This window comes from Schistocerca serialis, chromosome 5 (assembly GCF_023864345.2).
Source record: "Schistocerca serialis cubense isolate TAMUIC-IGC-003099 chromosome 5, iqSchSeri2.2, whole genome shotgun sequence".
NCBI classification, from domain to species: Eukaryota; Metazoa; Arthropoda; class Insecta; order Orthoptera; family Acrididae; genus Schistocerca; species Schistocerca serialis.
In genome coordinates this window covers 538,342,128-538,358,171 of record NC_064642.1, presented here as the reverse complement: position 1 = coordinate 538,358,171, position 16,044 = coordinate 538,342,128, and the positions used below count along the sequence as shown (strand labels likewise).

At 38.0% G+C, this 16,044-nt stretch overlaps 1 protein-coding gene across 4 annotated transcripts in view; it reads right to left on the bottom strand.

Moving 5' to 3' along the window:
• The window catches only part of LOC126481571 (kinesin-like protein KIF21A), a 500,490-nt gene that overhangs the window by 92,438 nt on the left and 392,008 nt on the right, over positions 1-16,044 (bottom strand). For all 4 annotated transcript variants that reach the window (XM_050105427.1, XM_050105430.1, XM_050105428.1 and 1 more), the window contains one exon: positions 10,145-10,351. In XM_050105427.1, coding sequence (XP_049961384.1) covers positions 10,145-10,351 — 207 coding nt within the window. The remainder of the gene's footprint in view (positions 1-10,144; positions 10,352-16,044) is intronic.

Below are 16,044 nucleotides of genomic sequence, written 5' to 3'. Positions count from 1 at the left end.
GCCCAAAACTATGTGACATTTGCAGGGACACAGTGTAATACTCAAAGTAACTTACTACAATATTAACAATTTTAATAAACACTATCTGTTGGAGCCTACAACTTTCACCATTGATGTTATACTGTGGTCATCTCTCTCTGCTATTGTGTTTAGGTCCACTGTCAATATTTCAGTCAAGATGTGCTGCCTTCTCGGATCATGAGAAACTGCACGAAATCCTCACACTGAGAATCTTATGCCATCCAGAGTAAGGGAAGAACTCCACATGAAGTACTCTTATCCCACTAAAAGTAGATTGTTTAGCTGTCTTCTGGGCAGTTATTCCAGTCAATCAGTTGTCAACCTGTTTTGCTGTGGACACATCATACCATGACATCAGTATAAATGAGAGAACAACTTCATTTTTTTAATATCTGCTCCAGGCAACAGCTCTCCGTATTTCAGTACCCTGTACTACGCTTATCTATGATGCTGAATATTAGACAGTTGTTTAGGATATATGGAAGCATATATGCATATTTTCTATTACATAACAAACAACTGATGGAAACACACACAGTGGGAGTACCTTTGTGGCAAAGCAACAATGTTCAAGACACAGAGGTAGTATTAGGATACTAACAATCACATCATCTTATTGAAATGAAGTCTTCATATTTTTATTAGGTTAAACATTTTTCTATTGAAAGAAATTGGTTTGGACTTTTTCATGCAAATGCCAATTTTTAACAACAATATTATAGACAGTAAACAATAAAAAATCCAGGATGGAATAATGATAATATTACAAAAAGGATAGATTGCTACGTACCATATACAGAAGATGTGAAGTTGCAGACAGGCGCAATGAAAAGACAGTTACACATCTAAGCTTTCAGCCAAAAGGCCTTCTCCCAAAGTAAAAAACACATGTAAATTCACATAAGTACAAATCACGTACAAGACACTGTCTCTGTCCACATTAGCCAGAGACAGTGGTTATATGTGTGTGAGCTGTCCTTTTGTGAATGTGTTTGTGTTTGTATTTTGTACTTCGGAAGAATGCCTTTTGGCCAGAAGCTTAGATGTATAGCAGTCTTTTCACTGAGGATGTGTGTGGCTCAACATCTCCTCTGTATGGTGAGTAGCAATGCATTCTTTTCATACTACTTTTTATTCAAACCTGAATTTTCTAATGTTTGTAAATGCCAATTTTTTTGTATTTTTCTTCCCTGTATTGTAGGTACGTTCCATCAGTGGTCCAGACAATTGAAAAGTAAATGAACAAACAGAATATTAGCCAACAGTGTTGTAATTACTACAGATATTTTTGACAAAAATTAAATGTACAAAAGAATAAAACGATTACAAAACCATCTATTCTATCCCAAAGAAACATATCTGTTAACTGGATTACAACCTGCAAACACAAAATGGAAATACTGTAACAAAATCTAATCTCTAGATATTAGCACACCGCAGAGAACAAAATTAATTATTTCCAAACAAAAATAATTCATATTAAATTATCCCTTATAAGAATACTAACCAACAGGAGGCTGCTGTTTACCTGAGCAATACATACATGCTGTTAAGTTGAAAAACATTCTCGCTCGCACTCTCCAACAAACAATCATGAACTACCTCATACACAGTTTATTACTGTAGCGACCCTGAATGGTATCCTCCAACTATCGCACAACAGTTTTAAAATAAAGTGTAGTGCCACAGACAGAGATACATAAAATGGGCATGAGCATGTGTCAAAAGGGCAACACACGAAGCTTCAATGACTACTGTAGCAGAACTTTATTGTAAGAACTCCCACGAAACCCAAAGAAATTATGGGTGACACTTGAACCAAAACTGAGGATAGCAAATCAAAAGCAAAAATAATAAATTCAGTTTACAAATGGTCTTGTACAAAAGAAGAACCTGGAGTACTGGTCTAGTTTAATTCCTGCACTACTGATGAGAGGCCTATAGCCTTAGTATCAATTGCATTGCGAAACAGCTCTAAAGAGGAAAGGCCAATGGTACAGACCCAACAGAATTCCTGTCAGCTTTTATACAGAACCATTATATACAGTTATTTCTTGAACAAATCCCTGTACCCAGTATTTGGCAAAAGAAATCACAGATTACTGTCATCTACAAGACGGGTTGCAGACATGACCCACAAAACTATCATGCAACAGCAAAGACATACATCTGTTGTAGAATCTCAAATGTAATGAGGTATCTTTAACAGAATGACCTTCTCCAAGCCACCAAGATGGATTCGACAAACATTGATCACACGAAACCCAACTTTCACTTTTCTAGGGATGGATTACGCTATTAATTATGAGTAATAGGTTCTAATACTCCAGTTCCACTCGAAAATAGGTTCCAGGAAGCTATTAATTAATTAATAGGTTCCACATAAGAATGCTGAAACCCACAAAACAAGAAAACAGGATCAAAGTACAGTCATATGGACTACCAAGCAAAATTTGTAAGTACACTGAGAATTTCTTGTTAAGGAGGATACCTTGGACAAAGTGTCATCAACAGATGGCATAACTTCACACGTTTGCCAGGGAAGTATATTGAGACTCTTGTTCATGTTGCATATTAAGGACCTGGTAGACAATATTAACAGCAGTCTCTCACATTCTGTGTGTGATGTGGGTATCTAAGCACAAGTACTATCTGAAGAAAATTGTACAAACAACTTGTCATACCCTGCTAAGATTTCAAAATGGTACAGAGATTGGGAGCTTACTTTATATACTCAGAATTGTCAAACTGTGGTCATCATAAGAATCAAAAATGTACTGTTCTATGACTCCTGTGTTAGTGAGTCACAACTGGAACCATTCGTCTCCTGTGAGCAATTGGGTGATTAGTATCTGAAATGGAATGAGAACTTCTGCTCAATCAAGAGTAAAACAGGTGGCAGGCTTTGGTTCACTGGTTGAATACTACGGAAATGTAATCAGCCCACAAATGACACAGCTTACAAAACTTGTGTAACTCATCCTAGAATTCTGCTGAAGTGTTTGGGACCCACCGAAAGAAGACCGGAGGAGTTACTGAAGGTATATATAAGAGGGCAGCATAAAGGATCACAAGTTTGTTTGACACACTGGAGATGTTATGGTAATTATGAGAAACCTGAACTGGGAGACACTTGCAGATATATGTCATATACCTTGTGAAAGCTTACAAAGCTTCAAACATCGGTATCCAGGGAGAAATCTATGAAATACCACAGACTGCCACATACCACTCTGGCAGGAACTGCAAAGATACAATTAGACTGCTTGCAACACACAGAGCGGCATTTGCACAGTTTTCTTTTTCATGCTGTATAGTCACATGAAAAGGGCAGAAACCGTAATATGTGATAAAAAATGTGAAGTACCTTTTTCCATGCACTTTACAACGATTTGCATAGTATCAATGTAGATGCATATACCCGGTGATTATTTGCCGTAAAAACAATACAGATTAATGTACAGATTTTGGGAAAAAGTGACTGACATTACCATCATTTTTTGAAGGTTTTGAGTCACCCTTAAGGAACAACCAAAACTACTAGGCAGGCTGGTATCTGTTTCACAGTTACCTACAAGAACAGATAGTCCACATATTCAAAGGATGATGATCCATCTTGCAAAGGACGGCACTACTTACTGCTTCAGATTCTCTCTTTTTGAAAGTAATTATAGCTCAAACTGAAAAATTTCACATGCTAGGATTAACACACTAGAGGAAAAATTCATCAAAACAAACAATGTTGTGAATGATTATGATAGGCTGCATGGAATAAAGTGAAGTGAGTAGATGGAGGAGAGGAACAGGCGGAATAGTAGGTGCTTATAATTGGAAGGAGAAACAGCATTGGTCGTATTTTTTGTTTTTGTTTTATTATCCGCAAAATCGATTTTCGGTCACTTAGTGACCATCCTCAGTGCTAGCAGTTAAAAATTTCACATAACTACACCTGCGTATGAACGTAACAGTTGGTAGGAACATACCTGTAATATACAATTAAAATTGGTAGGCACTGGTATCAACAAGCTTAGAGCAATCACATAAACTGAGGCCGCTGTTTACATGCACCAGTTCAGCAGACCTCAGTGTGACAGGGCTTGGAACGCCCTCTATGTGACATGTCACTTGAAGACTTAATAGTAATGGTTTTGCGAGATATTAACACAAAATAACTCTTGTGCATTTGTGAATCATGAAGTAATTCAAATTTAAAATAGCAGACGAAGGGGGAAGGAAACATCTAAAATACATTGGCGTATTGTTTTTAAAAAAACAAACTTACAAAACGTAAAACAGATCGATAATAAGTTGTCAGAGTGCAGGACAGGTAAAGGAGAAAAAGACGATGAAAAAGAATAATATATGAATAACACGAAATGAGGTATAACACAGGTTTTTAAAAAACATAATACCCACCATCTGGCGTGGGAAGTTAGAGGTACAACGTGCGTGATTTACGCAAAATGTTACGTTAAGACTAAGGAGTCAAATATATAAAAAATAGTAATAGTATGAAACTGCCATTACATAATAATTAAAATGCCGTGAAACACAATGTTCATTACAAAAAAGTTTGTAGGTGAGGATAAACAATTTTGTTATCATATTTAACCGACATGATGATGTACGTCTCGTTTGTCCCCTTGGACAAGCTAGCATTATTATAACAGTGGTTACACGCTTCCGCATAAGCACTGGGTCAGAACCCATACATACATGACATCAAATATACACGGTTGCTTACTGTAAAACATAGCACCCACCATTTGGCGTGGGAAGTTAGAAGTATATCGTTCTTGATTTACGTAAATATTATGTTAAAACTGAAAAGTCAAGTATATAAAAATAATAATATTATGAAAATGGCACTAAGTAACAATTCAAAAGCCATTAAACAATATTAATTACAACAACAAAAAAGGTTTGAGGGTGTAGAGTAATAATTTTGTTATCATATTTAACGACGTCATAATGTACATATCATTCGTCCCATCACTGGTTGTACGCTTCCACATCAGCACTGGGTCAGAACCCATTCATACATTCACAGGTTGATGAAACAGTAATAAAATTGCCAAGCAACCGGTTTTGAATACTAATAAAAATAATTTGATTTTACATAACTTATAGTTACAGTGGGACCCATATGACATGTAAGCAGACTTAAGAAGTATCTATAGTTATAATTGTGTTGTTGAAATAAATTTAAATACAAGGTGCGAACAAGTAGTATACATCATACATCGAGAAACCATCATGAGGAATGACAGGTAATAGTACCACTTATACCAGAAATATACATCGTACTTTAGAGAAATTAAAAACAGGCTATGCACGATATCCAGCACTTATTCAAACAGAAAAGGAATTGTTAACATACATTAAAAATAATTACGTAAAAGTGAAAACCGGTTCATATCACTTTGTGTCAACACCTAAGAGATGTCGACTGTAGTAAAATTATGTTCAGTAGGCGTCCATAAGTTCTGAAAATTAAGGTACAAAAGGGAGCATACTTTTTAAAAACTGAAATTAGTAATGTTATTAGAACAATCTGAAACATGTGTGTCTATATGTTGAGATAGTTGGAATAGCAGCCATTGTAGGTGTTCTCGTAGCAACTATGACTGAGGCGTTGTATATAAGGGATAACAAGCAACTGACTACGAATTGCTAATTGTGATAATTGGCAACAAGTTGCTGACTTTTTTCATAGGATATCGGAGAAGTATTCCCAAAAATGTGTGCTTCTCAATATTGTTTGCTCGTTAAGTAGCGCGATATCTGGAGATTTCTGATGGCAAAAGATCTCCACGTCTTCCATAAGGTCGAGAAAGGATCCTTTTTTACCCTTGTGCAACAACTTCAATTGCGATGTCAAATCTGGAGTTGTATAACCAGTAGCTACCAGATGGGCTGCAAAATTCGATTTTTCTGCAATATCTTTCCTCTCAAGTGCAACGTGCTCACAAAACCTTGTTTCTAATTTTCTTCCAGTTTGCCCTATGTAACCTGCATTACAAGTGGCACACATAAGTTTGTAAACACCTGATTCATGCAAGACATTGCGTTCATGAATGTTATTCATTAAAAGCATGCCTGTCTGTTCGTCATTGAGAAACCTACATTAATATTTCTCTTCTTGAATACTCTGGCAATTATATTGCTAATAGGACCATAGAAAGGCAAAGTCATAAATTTTTGATTTTTAGTTTCGCTTGTCTCATCCTGACTTAAATTATCTTTACTATATTTTTTGGATACCATCTCATAAATGTCCAAGACGTATTTCAACGGGTAGTATTTTAAATTTATTTCAATAACACAATTAGAACTATAGATACTTCTTAAGTCTGCTTTTATGTCATATGGGTCCCACTGTAACTATAAGTTATGTAAAATCAAATTTTTTTATTAGTCTTCAAAACCGGTTGCTTGGCAGTTTTATTACTGTTTTATCAACCTGTGAATGTATGAATGGGTTCTGACCCCGTGCTGATGTGGAAGCGTACAAACAGTGATGGGACGAATGATATGTACATTATCATGTCATTAAATATGATAAAATTGTTACTCTACACCCTCAAACCTTTTTTGTTGTTGTAATTAATATTGTTTAATGGCATTTGAATTGTTACTTAGTGGCATTTTCGTAATATTACTATTTTTATATATTTGACTTCTCAGTTTTAACATAATATTTACGTAAATCAAGAACGATATACTTCTAACTTCCCACGCCAAATGGTGGGTGCTATGTTTTACAGTAAGCAACCGTGTATATTTGATGTCATGTATGTATGGGTTCTGACCCAGTGCTTATGCGGAAGCGTATAACCACTGTTATAATAATGCTAGTTTGTCCAAGGGGACAAACGAGACGTACATCATCATGTCGGTTAAATATGATAACAAAATTGTTTATCCACACCTACAAACTTTTTTGTAATGAATATTGTGTTTCACGGCATTTTAATTATTATGTAATGGCAGTTTCATACAATTACTATTTTTTATATATTTGACTCCTTAGTCTTAACGTAACATTTTGCGTAAATCACGCACGTTGTACCTCTAACTTTCCATGCCAGATGGTGGGTATTATGTTTTTTTAAAAACCTGTGTTATACCTCATTTCGTGTTATTCATATATTATTCTTTTTCATTGTCTTTTTCTCCTTTACCTGTCCTGCACTCTGACAACTTATTATCGATCTGTTTTATGTTTTGTAAGTTTGTTTTTTTTTAAAACAATACGCCAATGTATTTTAGATGTTTCCCTCCCCCTTCGTCTGCTATGTGTTTTACGTACATTTTAAATTTGAATTACTTCATGATTCACAAGTGCACAAGAGTTATTTTGTGTTAATATCTCGCAAAACCAGTAATATTAAGTCTTCACGTGACACGTCACACCGAGGTCTGCTGAACTGGTGCATGTAAACAGTGGCCTCAGTTTATGTGATCGCTCTAAGCTTGTTGATACCGGTGCCAACCAATTTTAATTGTATATTACAGGTATGTTCCTACCAACTGTTATGTTCATATGCAGGTGTCGTTGTGATTTTCTGGTTTATACTCTCTGATCGTTATGTGAAATTTTTAACTGCTAGCACTGATGATGGTCACTAAGTGACCGAAAATCAATTTTGCAGATAATAAAACAAAACAAAAAAATATGACCAATGCTGTTTCTCCTTCCAATTATATCCATTATCTGGTCGTGGTGCACAGAACACTCCATGGAATCGCCAATCAATAGTAGGTGTAGTTACTGCTTGTGTCACTAACTTCTCCTTCCTGACCTCTAAAGCACAAAAATAACAATTTGTAGTTGCAATGTCTGAATGGGAGAGAAAATGGGTAGTAGTATTTTCTAAAATGTTACCTATGGTTTTATCTCACATAAATATTAATTTGCAACCCAGTATGTGACTTAAGTTTACGAAATGTCAAAAAAAAAAAAGGCTAATGAAGATTTCTAGATGTTTAATCTAATTATGGCTATAAAATTAACAGTTTAGTAAGGTGATCTGATCCAGATAAAACTTTTCTAAATTTATCTTAAAGAGCACAATTGAGGATTACTTTATGTACTCAATAAACCAAATCTCTTCAAACTGTTTAATGAAATAATTTGTAGCTAAGGCAAAACCATTCTTCAGCTCTGTTCAATGTGTTTTGTCAGTTTCACTCCCTCATTACGAAGTACTATGACTTCTTTAAATATATTTTTAAATGTCCCCAGAGTTTTTTCTATTCTCACTCAGAAGACAGAACTATTTAATCGACGGCACTATGGAAAAAAGAACTTCTCTCTACACAGAAAACAAATATGTTAGCAGAAATTTAAACCATATATACTACTAAAAACACACATGTAAAAACAGGAACAAATCAGTTCTGGGCAGTGACAGATTTTTTACATGTGCACACACAGGAGGGGAGAGAGGGAAAAAGGGGAAGGGGTCAGAGAGAGAGAGAGAGAGAGAGAGAGAGAGAGAGAGAGAGAGAGAGAGAGGTGGGGGGTTACAGAATTCCTGTGGGAAGGGCAGCATTCACAAAGCAGATTGTTGGCCTAGGAAGAGGGGAAATAAGTTAATGACTTAGAAGAAGAAAAAGGTAACCCAGTGAAAGACACAACTGAAACTATGTAAACAAATAAGCACGTCACTGACACTATTACACTAAAACAATAATAATAATAATATTAATAATAATAATAATATCCACAAAACAAAGCATCAACTATTGGAAACTACTTTTGGTACAATCAAACTCTAAGTGCCAGTTTATTGTCTCCATCAAAAACAGTATTGGCCATGTTCCATTCTGCTGAAAACAATGTAGATTGGTTAAAAACAATTTGATGAAGTTAGCTGAATTCCTACTCTGAATTTTAAATCCCAAACAGAAAACTAGTTTTAAAATCTTTTGTGCAATTTTGAGTTTCTTTTTTTTTTACTCCACTAGAAACTAAGAGGAAGTAAAGTGATCTTATTTGTCCTTGTATACAGAAAAATTCATCAGGTGATTTAGTAAGCAATATTAATCACAGCAATCCTGTAATACAACAGGTGTTAGCATGCTACAGATGAGGTGTCAGATTTCAGAAATTTGTTAAAGGACAAAACTTCATTTCTCAATATCAGTCACCTTTGAGATGCATAATGACTTTAAACAGTCATTCCTCCTCCTCTCTAGAATCCAAAAGGCTATTCTAAATGTTTGGCCTAAACTACAGATAGTGAGAAGCTTCAATGCATTTCAGAATGTATGCAGTTGCAATGATTACTGTACAAAGACACCAACACCAGAGCTGAGATGGTATGCTGCAAGTAATAAACAGAAAATATGTAAGATACATTGACTATTTCATTTTGTACTTAGGTTTCAAGCAGCCATGTGACACATTTACATGATAAATACTGTACGGTAATACTGAACAATGCTAAAAAATACTCTCATAAATACCAACCTGAAATTTTTACACCTATTAAATTCCACATATTAAAATATTTTTCACACCATACAGATAGTCTAAAAATTAGCGTACTCAACTGACAACTTTCGTTTGATTTTTTTTCCTTGTGGTTTCATCCTAGAGAAACTGGAAACATGAAACAGAAACTAGGGAACATGAACAAAGGTAAACAATGGAAGCTTTCCTGGGCTGCAGTTATGGAAGTATTCTACCTCCTTGTAAGCAATCTTTGGAACAGAAGATATGAAAAAAGCCTAGGAAGCAAGAATGAGTTGTAGTGAAGAAATAATCCATTCAAAACAACAGTAATCACAGTAGACAGAGTAGAAATTAAGACAATAGTTCTTCATAATATCGTCAAAATGTTTAAGTAGGCAAATTATTTACTGATGTTGCTGGCACCTGTGAGACCATCATCCACCAAAGAAATGAAATCCCCCACCCCGACACACACACACACACACACACACACACACACACACACACACACACACACGCACACAGAAAGAGAAAGAGAGAGAGAGAGAGAGAGAGAGAGAGAGAGAGAGTTGATGAGGGGGTATATGGAAAGCCAGAGGAAAGACAGATGCACAGTTACATAAAGACAGAAGCAGGCACATACACAGCAAACTGACTCACTTCAGTGAACCAGGAGCACTTGGTACTCGACTAATAGCTTTGTCTGGTGGAGGCATCAAGTTTTCTTCAGTTGGTTCATCTTGTGATTGGACCTCAGGAGCAGATGTAGTCATTGCATCTGGTGGGTACAACAGTTCTTCTGGTAGTCTTGTTTTTCTTCGTATTTTTGATGTTCTGGTCTGCACAGGCCTCACATTACCATTGCACCTGCAACAAATAATAAAAAACACATATAAAGAGACAGATGGAGAGAGAGTATTAATTTGTCTGTGCATCCTGACATGAATTCATAGCATACTGATGATAAAAAAGAAGCAGCTGTAAGGAAGTAATAACAATGGAGTACAGCATGTCATTCTCAATTGAGAGGAGTCTTCTGAAGTAAGAGCGATTTCAGGTGTGCCGCAGGGGAGTGTCGTAGGATCGTTGCTATTCACAATACATATAAATGACCTTGTGGATAACATCAGAAGTTCACTGTGGCTTTTTGCGGATGATGCTGTAGTATATCGAGAGATGTTGTAACAATGGAAAATTGTACTGAAATGCAGGAGGATCTGCAACCAATTGACACATTGTGCAAAATGGCTCTGAGCACTACGCGACTTAACTTCTGAGGTCATCAGTCCCCTAGAACTTAGAACTACTTAAACCTAACTAACCTAAGGACATCACACACATCCATGCCTGAGGCAGGGTTCAAACCTGCAACCGTAGCAGTCACTCAGCTCCAGACTGTAGCGCCTAGAACCGCACGGCCACTCCGGTCGGCTCGTATTGTGCAGGGAATGGCAACTGAATCTCAATGCAGACAAGCGTAATGTGCTGTGAATACATAGAAAGAAAGATCCTTTATTATTTAGCTACAATATAGCAGGTCAGCAACTGGAACAGTTAATTCCATAAATTATCTGGGAGTAGGCATTAGGAGTGATTTCAAATGGAATGATCATATAAAGTTGATCGTCAGTAAAGCAGATGCCAGACTGAGATTCATTGGAAGAATCCTAAGGAAATGCAGTCCATAAACAAAGGAAGTAGGTTACAGCACAATTGTTTGCCAACTGCTTGAATACTGCTCACCGGTGTGGGATCCGTACCGGATAGGGTTGATAGAAGAGATAGAGAAGATCCAATGGAGAGCAGTACGCTTTGTTACAGGATCATTTAGTAATCGTGAAAGCGTTACGGAGATGATAGATGAAATCCAGTGGAAGACCCTGCAAGAGAGATGCTCAGTACCTTGGTATGGGCTTTTGTTGAAGTTTCGAGAACATACCTTCACCGAGGAGTCAAGCAGTATATTGCTCCCTCCTACGTATAGCTCGCGAAGAGACCACGAGGATAAAATCAGAGAGATTAGAGCCCACACAGAGTCATACCGACAATCTTTCTTTCCAAGAACAATACAAGACTGACAAAATAAATCTTGGGTGAACAGCCTGGTATGAGTGTGCATAGGACACAATATTTCGGCAATCTACCACATTGCCATCATCAAGTGCACTGATGTACTGACCGGCGGTGGGCTGGCGCCAGGTATATCTAGGACAATCCCCCTCCTGCTCCTCCCTCAGGCACTTCCTAAGAGTCGGTGCGCCCTGCGCGGGGTCCAGGTACAGCGTCCATTCTCCCGCCGTCTGGGCACTGCGTCCTAGGCCTTCTCATTCAGGAGGGTCTGCCGGCACCACCTCTCGTTATTCTTCCCTCCTCCCCCGAAGTCAGTACACTCTGGGAAATATCCTTTTTCTCCTTAATCTGGGTGATCGTGGGTTCTCATGCCTTGCTAAGGATGTAACCACTGTCACGATTTAGTTGTGGCTCCCTTACTCTGATCTCTATGGCTTCTTTAATGACACAGTCCCAGTATTTGGAAGTCTGTGTCAGGACTTTGGTTTGGCAATAATCCATGCTGTGGAGTTCTGACAGGCAATGCTCAGCGATTCCCAACTTACTGGGCTGTTGCAGTCTAGTGTTACAGCAGCAGGTGAACATGTGACCAGCTTCCCTGTTTCTGAGATACTTGTCCCCACAAGCTCGACCAACACAACCCAATCATTGTCAGATTAACTGACACCAGTGCATTTCCTCATTTATCATCCGTATCTCTGTCAGAATATTTCCCCCATTTGTCTCCATTTCACTTATACACCGCATTCACCTGGTTATAAAATAAGATTATTTCCTGAATTCATCATTCAAAAAATACAAGGCCAAGGCAGATTAAGCTTTGGTTGCTGGGGTCAATGAGGGGTCACCTCACATTTGAAGATGAAGCTTTGGTAGTTGAGGTCATGGACAGATTTAATTTGACAATTTCAGAAGTGTGGCATAGGGTGTGGTGGCACCAGTTTGGCCAAACGGAGAGTGGAGTGGGTGTATTGGTGAGTGGGAAGAGACTTTCATCCTGCTGCCAACAATGAGAATGCATCCTACATACCTTACTTTCTTTGAGTGTAACACATTTAAACTGCAATTCGTTTGAATCTAAATGTTTTCCAATTGGTCTGAAGCAGCCCACACGAATTCCTCTCCTGCACTTACTTCTTCATCTTAGAGTAGCACTTGCTCCCTACATCCTTAATTATTTGTTGGATCTATTTCAACCTCTGTCTTCCCCTACAGTTTTTACCATCTACAGCTCCCTTTCGTACCATGGAGATTATTCCCTGGTGTCTTAACAGAAGTCATATTATTCGTTCCTTTCTTCACTGATGCTGTGGTGAATCTCCTCATTCCTTATAAGTCTACCTAATTTTTCAACATCCTTCTATAGCCTTATATCTGAAACATTTCAATTCTGATCTGTTTCAGTTTTCCCATTGTCCATGATTCGCTACCATACAACACACTGCTCTGAATGTACAATTTCAGAAATTTCTTCCTCAAATTAAGGCCTATGTTTGATGCCAGTGGATTTATCTTGGCCAGGAATGCCCTCTTTGCCTTGCTTCATCCATCATGGGCTGTTTTGCTTCCAAGCTACAGAAGTCCTTAACTTAATGATCACCAATTTTGATGTTAAGTTTCAGGCTATTCTCATTCTGCTTCCTATCATTACTTTCATCTTTTCCTGGTTTACTCTCAATCTATCAACAAAAGCAAAACGAGGATAATGGAATGTAGTCGAATTAAATCGGGTGATGCTGAGGGAATTTGATTAGGAAATGAGACACTTAAAGTAGTAAAGGAGTTTTGCTATTTGGGGAGCAAAATAACTGATGATGGTCGAAGTCGAGAGGATATAAAATGTAGACTGGCAATGGCAAGGAAAGCGTTTCTGAAGAAGAGAAATTTGTTAACATCGAGTATAGATTTAAGTGTCAGGAAGTCGTTTCTGAAAGTATTTGTATGGAGTGTATCCATGTATGGAAGAGAAACATGGATGATAAATAGTTTGGACAGGAAGAGAATAGAAGCTTTCAAAATGTAGTGCTACAGAAGAATGCTGAAGATTAGATGGGTAGATCACATAACCAATGAGGAAGTATTGAATAGGATTGGGGAGAAGAGAAGTTTGTGGCACAACTTGGCTAGAAGAAGGGATCGGTTGGTAGGACATGTGACGAGGCATCAAGGGATCACCAATTTAGTATTGGAGGGCAGTGTGAAGGGTAAAAATCGTAGAGGGAGACCAAGAGATGAATACACTAAGCAGACTCAGAAGGATGTATGTTGCAGTAGGTACTGGGAGATGAAGAAGCTTGCACAGGATAGATTAGCATGGAGAGCTGCATCAAACCGGTCTCAGGACTGAAGACCACAACAACAACAACAACAACAACAACAACAACAACTCTCAATCTGTATTCTGTACTCATTAGAATGTTCATACCATTCAAAAGATCCTGTAATTCCTCTTCAGCTTCACTGAGAACAGCGATGTCATCAGTGAATCTTACCAATGGTAACCTTTCATGTTGAACTTCAACCCCACTCCTGAGCCTTTCTTGCTTTCCAGTCATTGCCTCTTCAATTTACAGATTGAACAGTACGGATGAAAGACTGCATCCCTCTCTTACAACTTGACCTTCATTGTAAGTCTTCTATATCTCTTGGTACTTGTATAAATTATATAATACCAGTCTTTCGGGACCGATGACCGTAGCAGTCTGGTCCCTTTAATCCCCCAAACCAACCAACCAGTCTTCCCCCCCCCCCCCCCCCCCCCCCACACACACACACACACATACCATCATCATCTAATAGAACCTCAGTTTTCTTTTCCATTCTTCTATACATTATTTTTGTCACCATCTTGGACACATGAGCTGTTATCTGACGGTGCAATAGTTCTCGCACTTATCTGATTTTGTGAGCTTCAGAATTGGGTGGATGATATTGTCACATAGTGGAAGGTGTAAGTAGATGAATGGCGAACACTCACTTCACTTAATGAAGGTTTATTCAGCACTTGCACATACAAGAGCGTGGAGCGAACTGCCTCCAGCCAGAACACATACGGTATATATACAGCTACAGATCATTCCAGCACAATGATTCTTGTCATTTGTGGATACTTCTAGAATGTACTCAAACCGAATATAGAAATTAAAATTTTTCAGTTCAGGTGAGTTTCGAACTCATGACTCTCCGTGCAACAATCTAGTATCATAACCACTACACTACGGCAACTGTGCTAATCAGCTTCTTCTGCAAAGATATTTTCTTTGAAAGTCTGATAATATGTTGCCAGTCCCATAGATTCTACACATCAACTTGGGTAGTCATTTGGTTGCCACTCTTCCCCCCCACCCCCACCACCTCCCCACCCCACTCCCTATCTATCCCATCTACCTTATTTGATTTTAAGTCTTACAAAGCTCTTTTAAACTCCATTTCTAATAGTGCACCCCTCTCTCATGACTACTGATTCCTCTTTCTTCTTTTATCATGTCGTCAGAAAAGTCCTCCCCGTCATCGGGGCCTACAATGTACTCTTTCCAACTATCTAGTTGGAAAGAGTACATTGTAGGCCTCTATGACGGGGAGGACTTGTCTGATGACATGATAAAAGTCCTCTCCTCTGTGTTTAACAGTGGAATTCTCATTGCACTCCTAATGTTGCCATCCTTGTTTTTTAATTACATTGAGGGCTGTTTCGAGTTTTCTACATGCCGAATCATTCCCTCCGACAATCATTTCCTTTTTGGTTTTTTGAAATTTTTCATGCAGCCATTTCACCTTATCTCCCTTGCACTTCCTATTTATTTCATTCCTAAGTGACTTGTGTATCTATATTCCTGAATTTTCAGGAAAATTTTTGTACTTCCTTCTTACATCAGTCAATTGAAGTATTTCTTCTGTTATCCACAGTTTCGTGGCCGTTACCTTCCCTGTACCTGTATCTATCCATCCAACATCCGTGACTGTCCTTTTTAGAGATGTCCACTCCTCAAATGAACTGGCTACTCCAGTATTCCTTATCGCACTACCAATATCCCTAGGATACTCACTACTTCAGTATCTCACTTCCTTCCATATTTATTCTTCCGGATTCCTACTACGTTACTTCTGACATTCCATGCTCCGACTCATAGAACATTATTCTGTCATTGATTATTCCATCTTTTCCTCACAGTCACCTCCCCCTTGGCAGACCCTTCCTAGAGAACTGAAAGTAGGGATAAGCCAGAATCTTTTGTCAATGGAGAGATCACCATGACACTTTTTCCAGTTACAGGCCACATGTCGACTGAATACACATTATGTATGTCTTTAATGCAGTGGTCTCCATTGCCTTCTGCACCCTCATGTAGCTGATCACTGCTGATTCTTGTGCCTTTTGAGGGCTGTTTCCAATCCCACAGACAAGAGAGTGCCCTGAACGTCTGTCTCTTTCTCTACCTCCTTTGACAAGGCCATTGGTAGTATGGGGTCCACATAGACTAAATTTATAA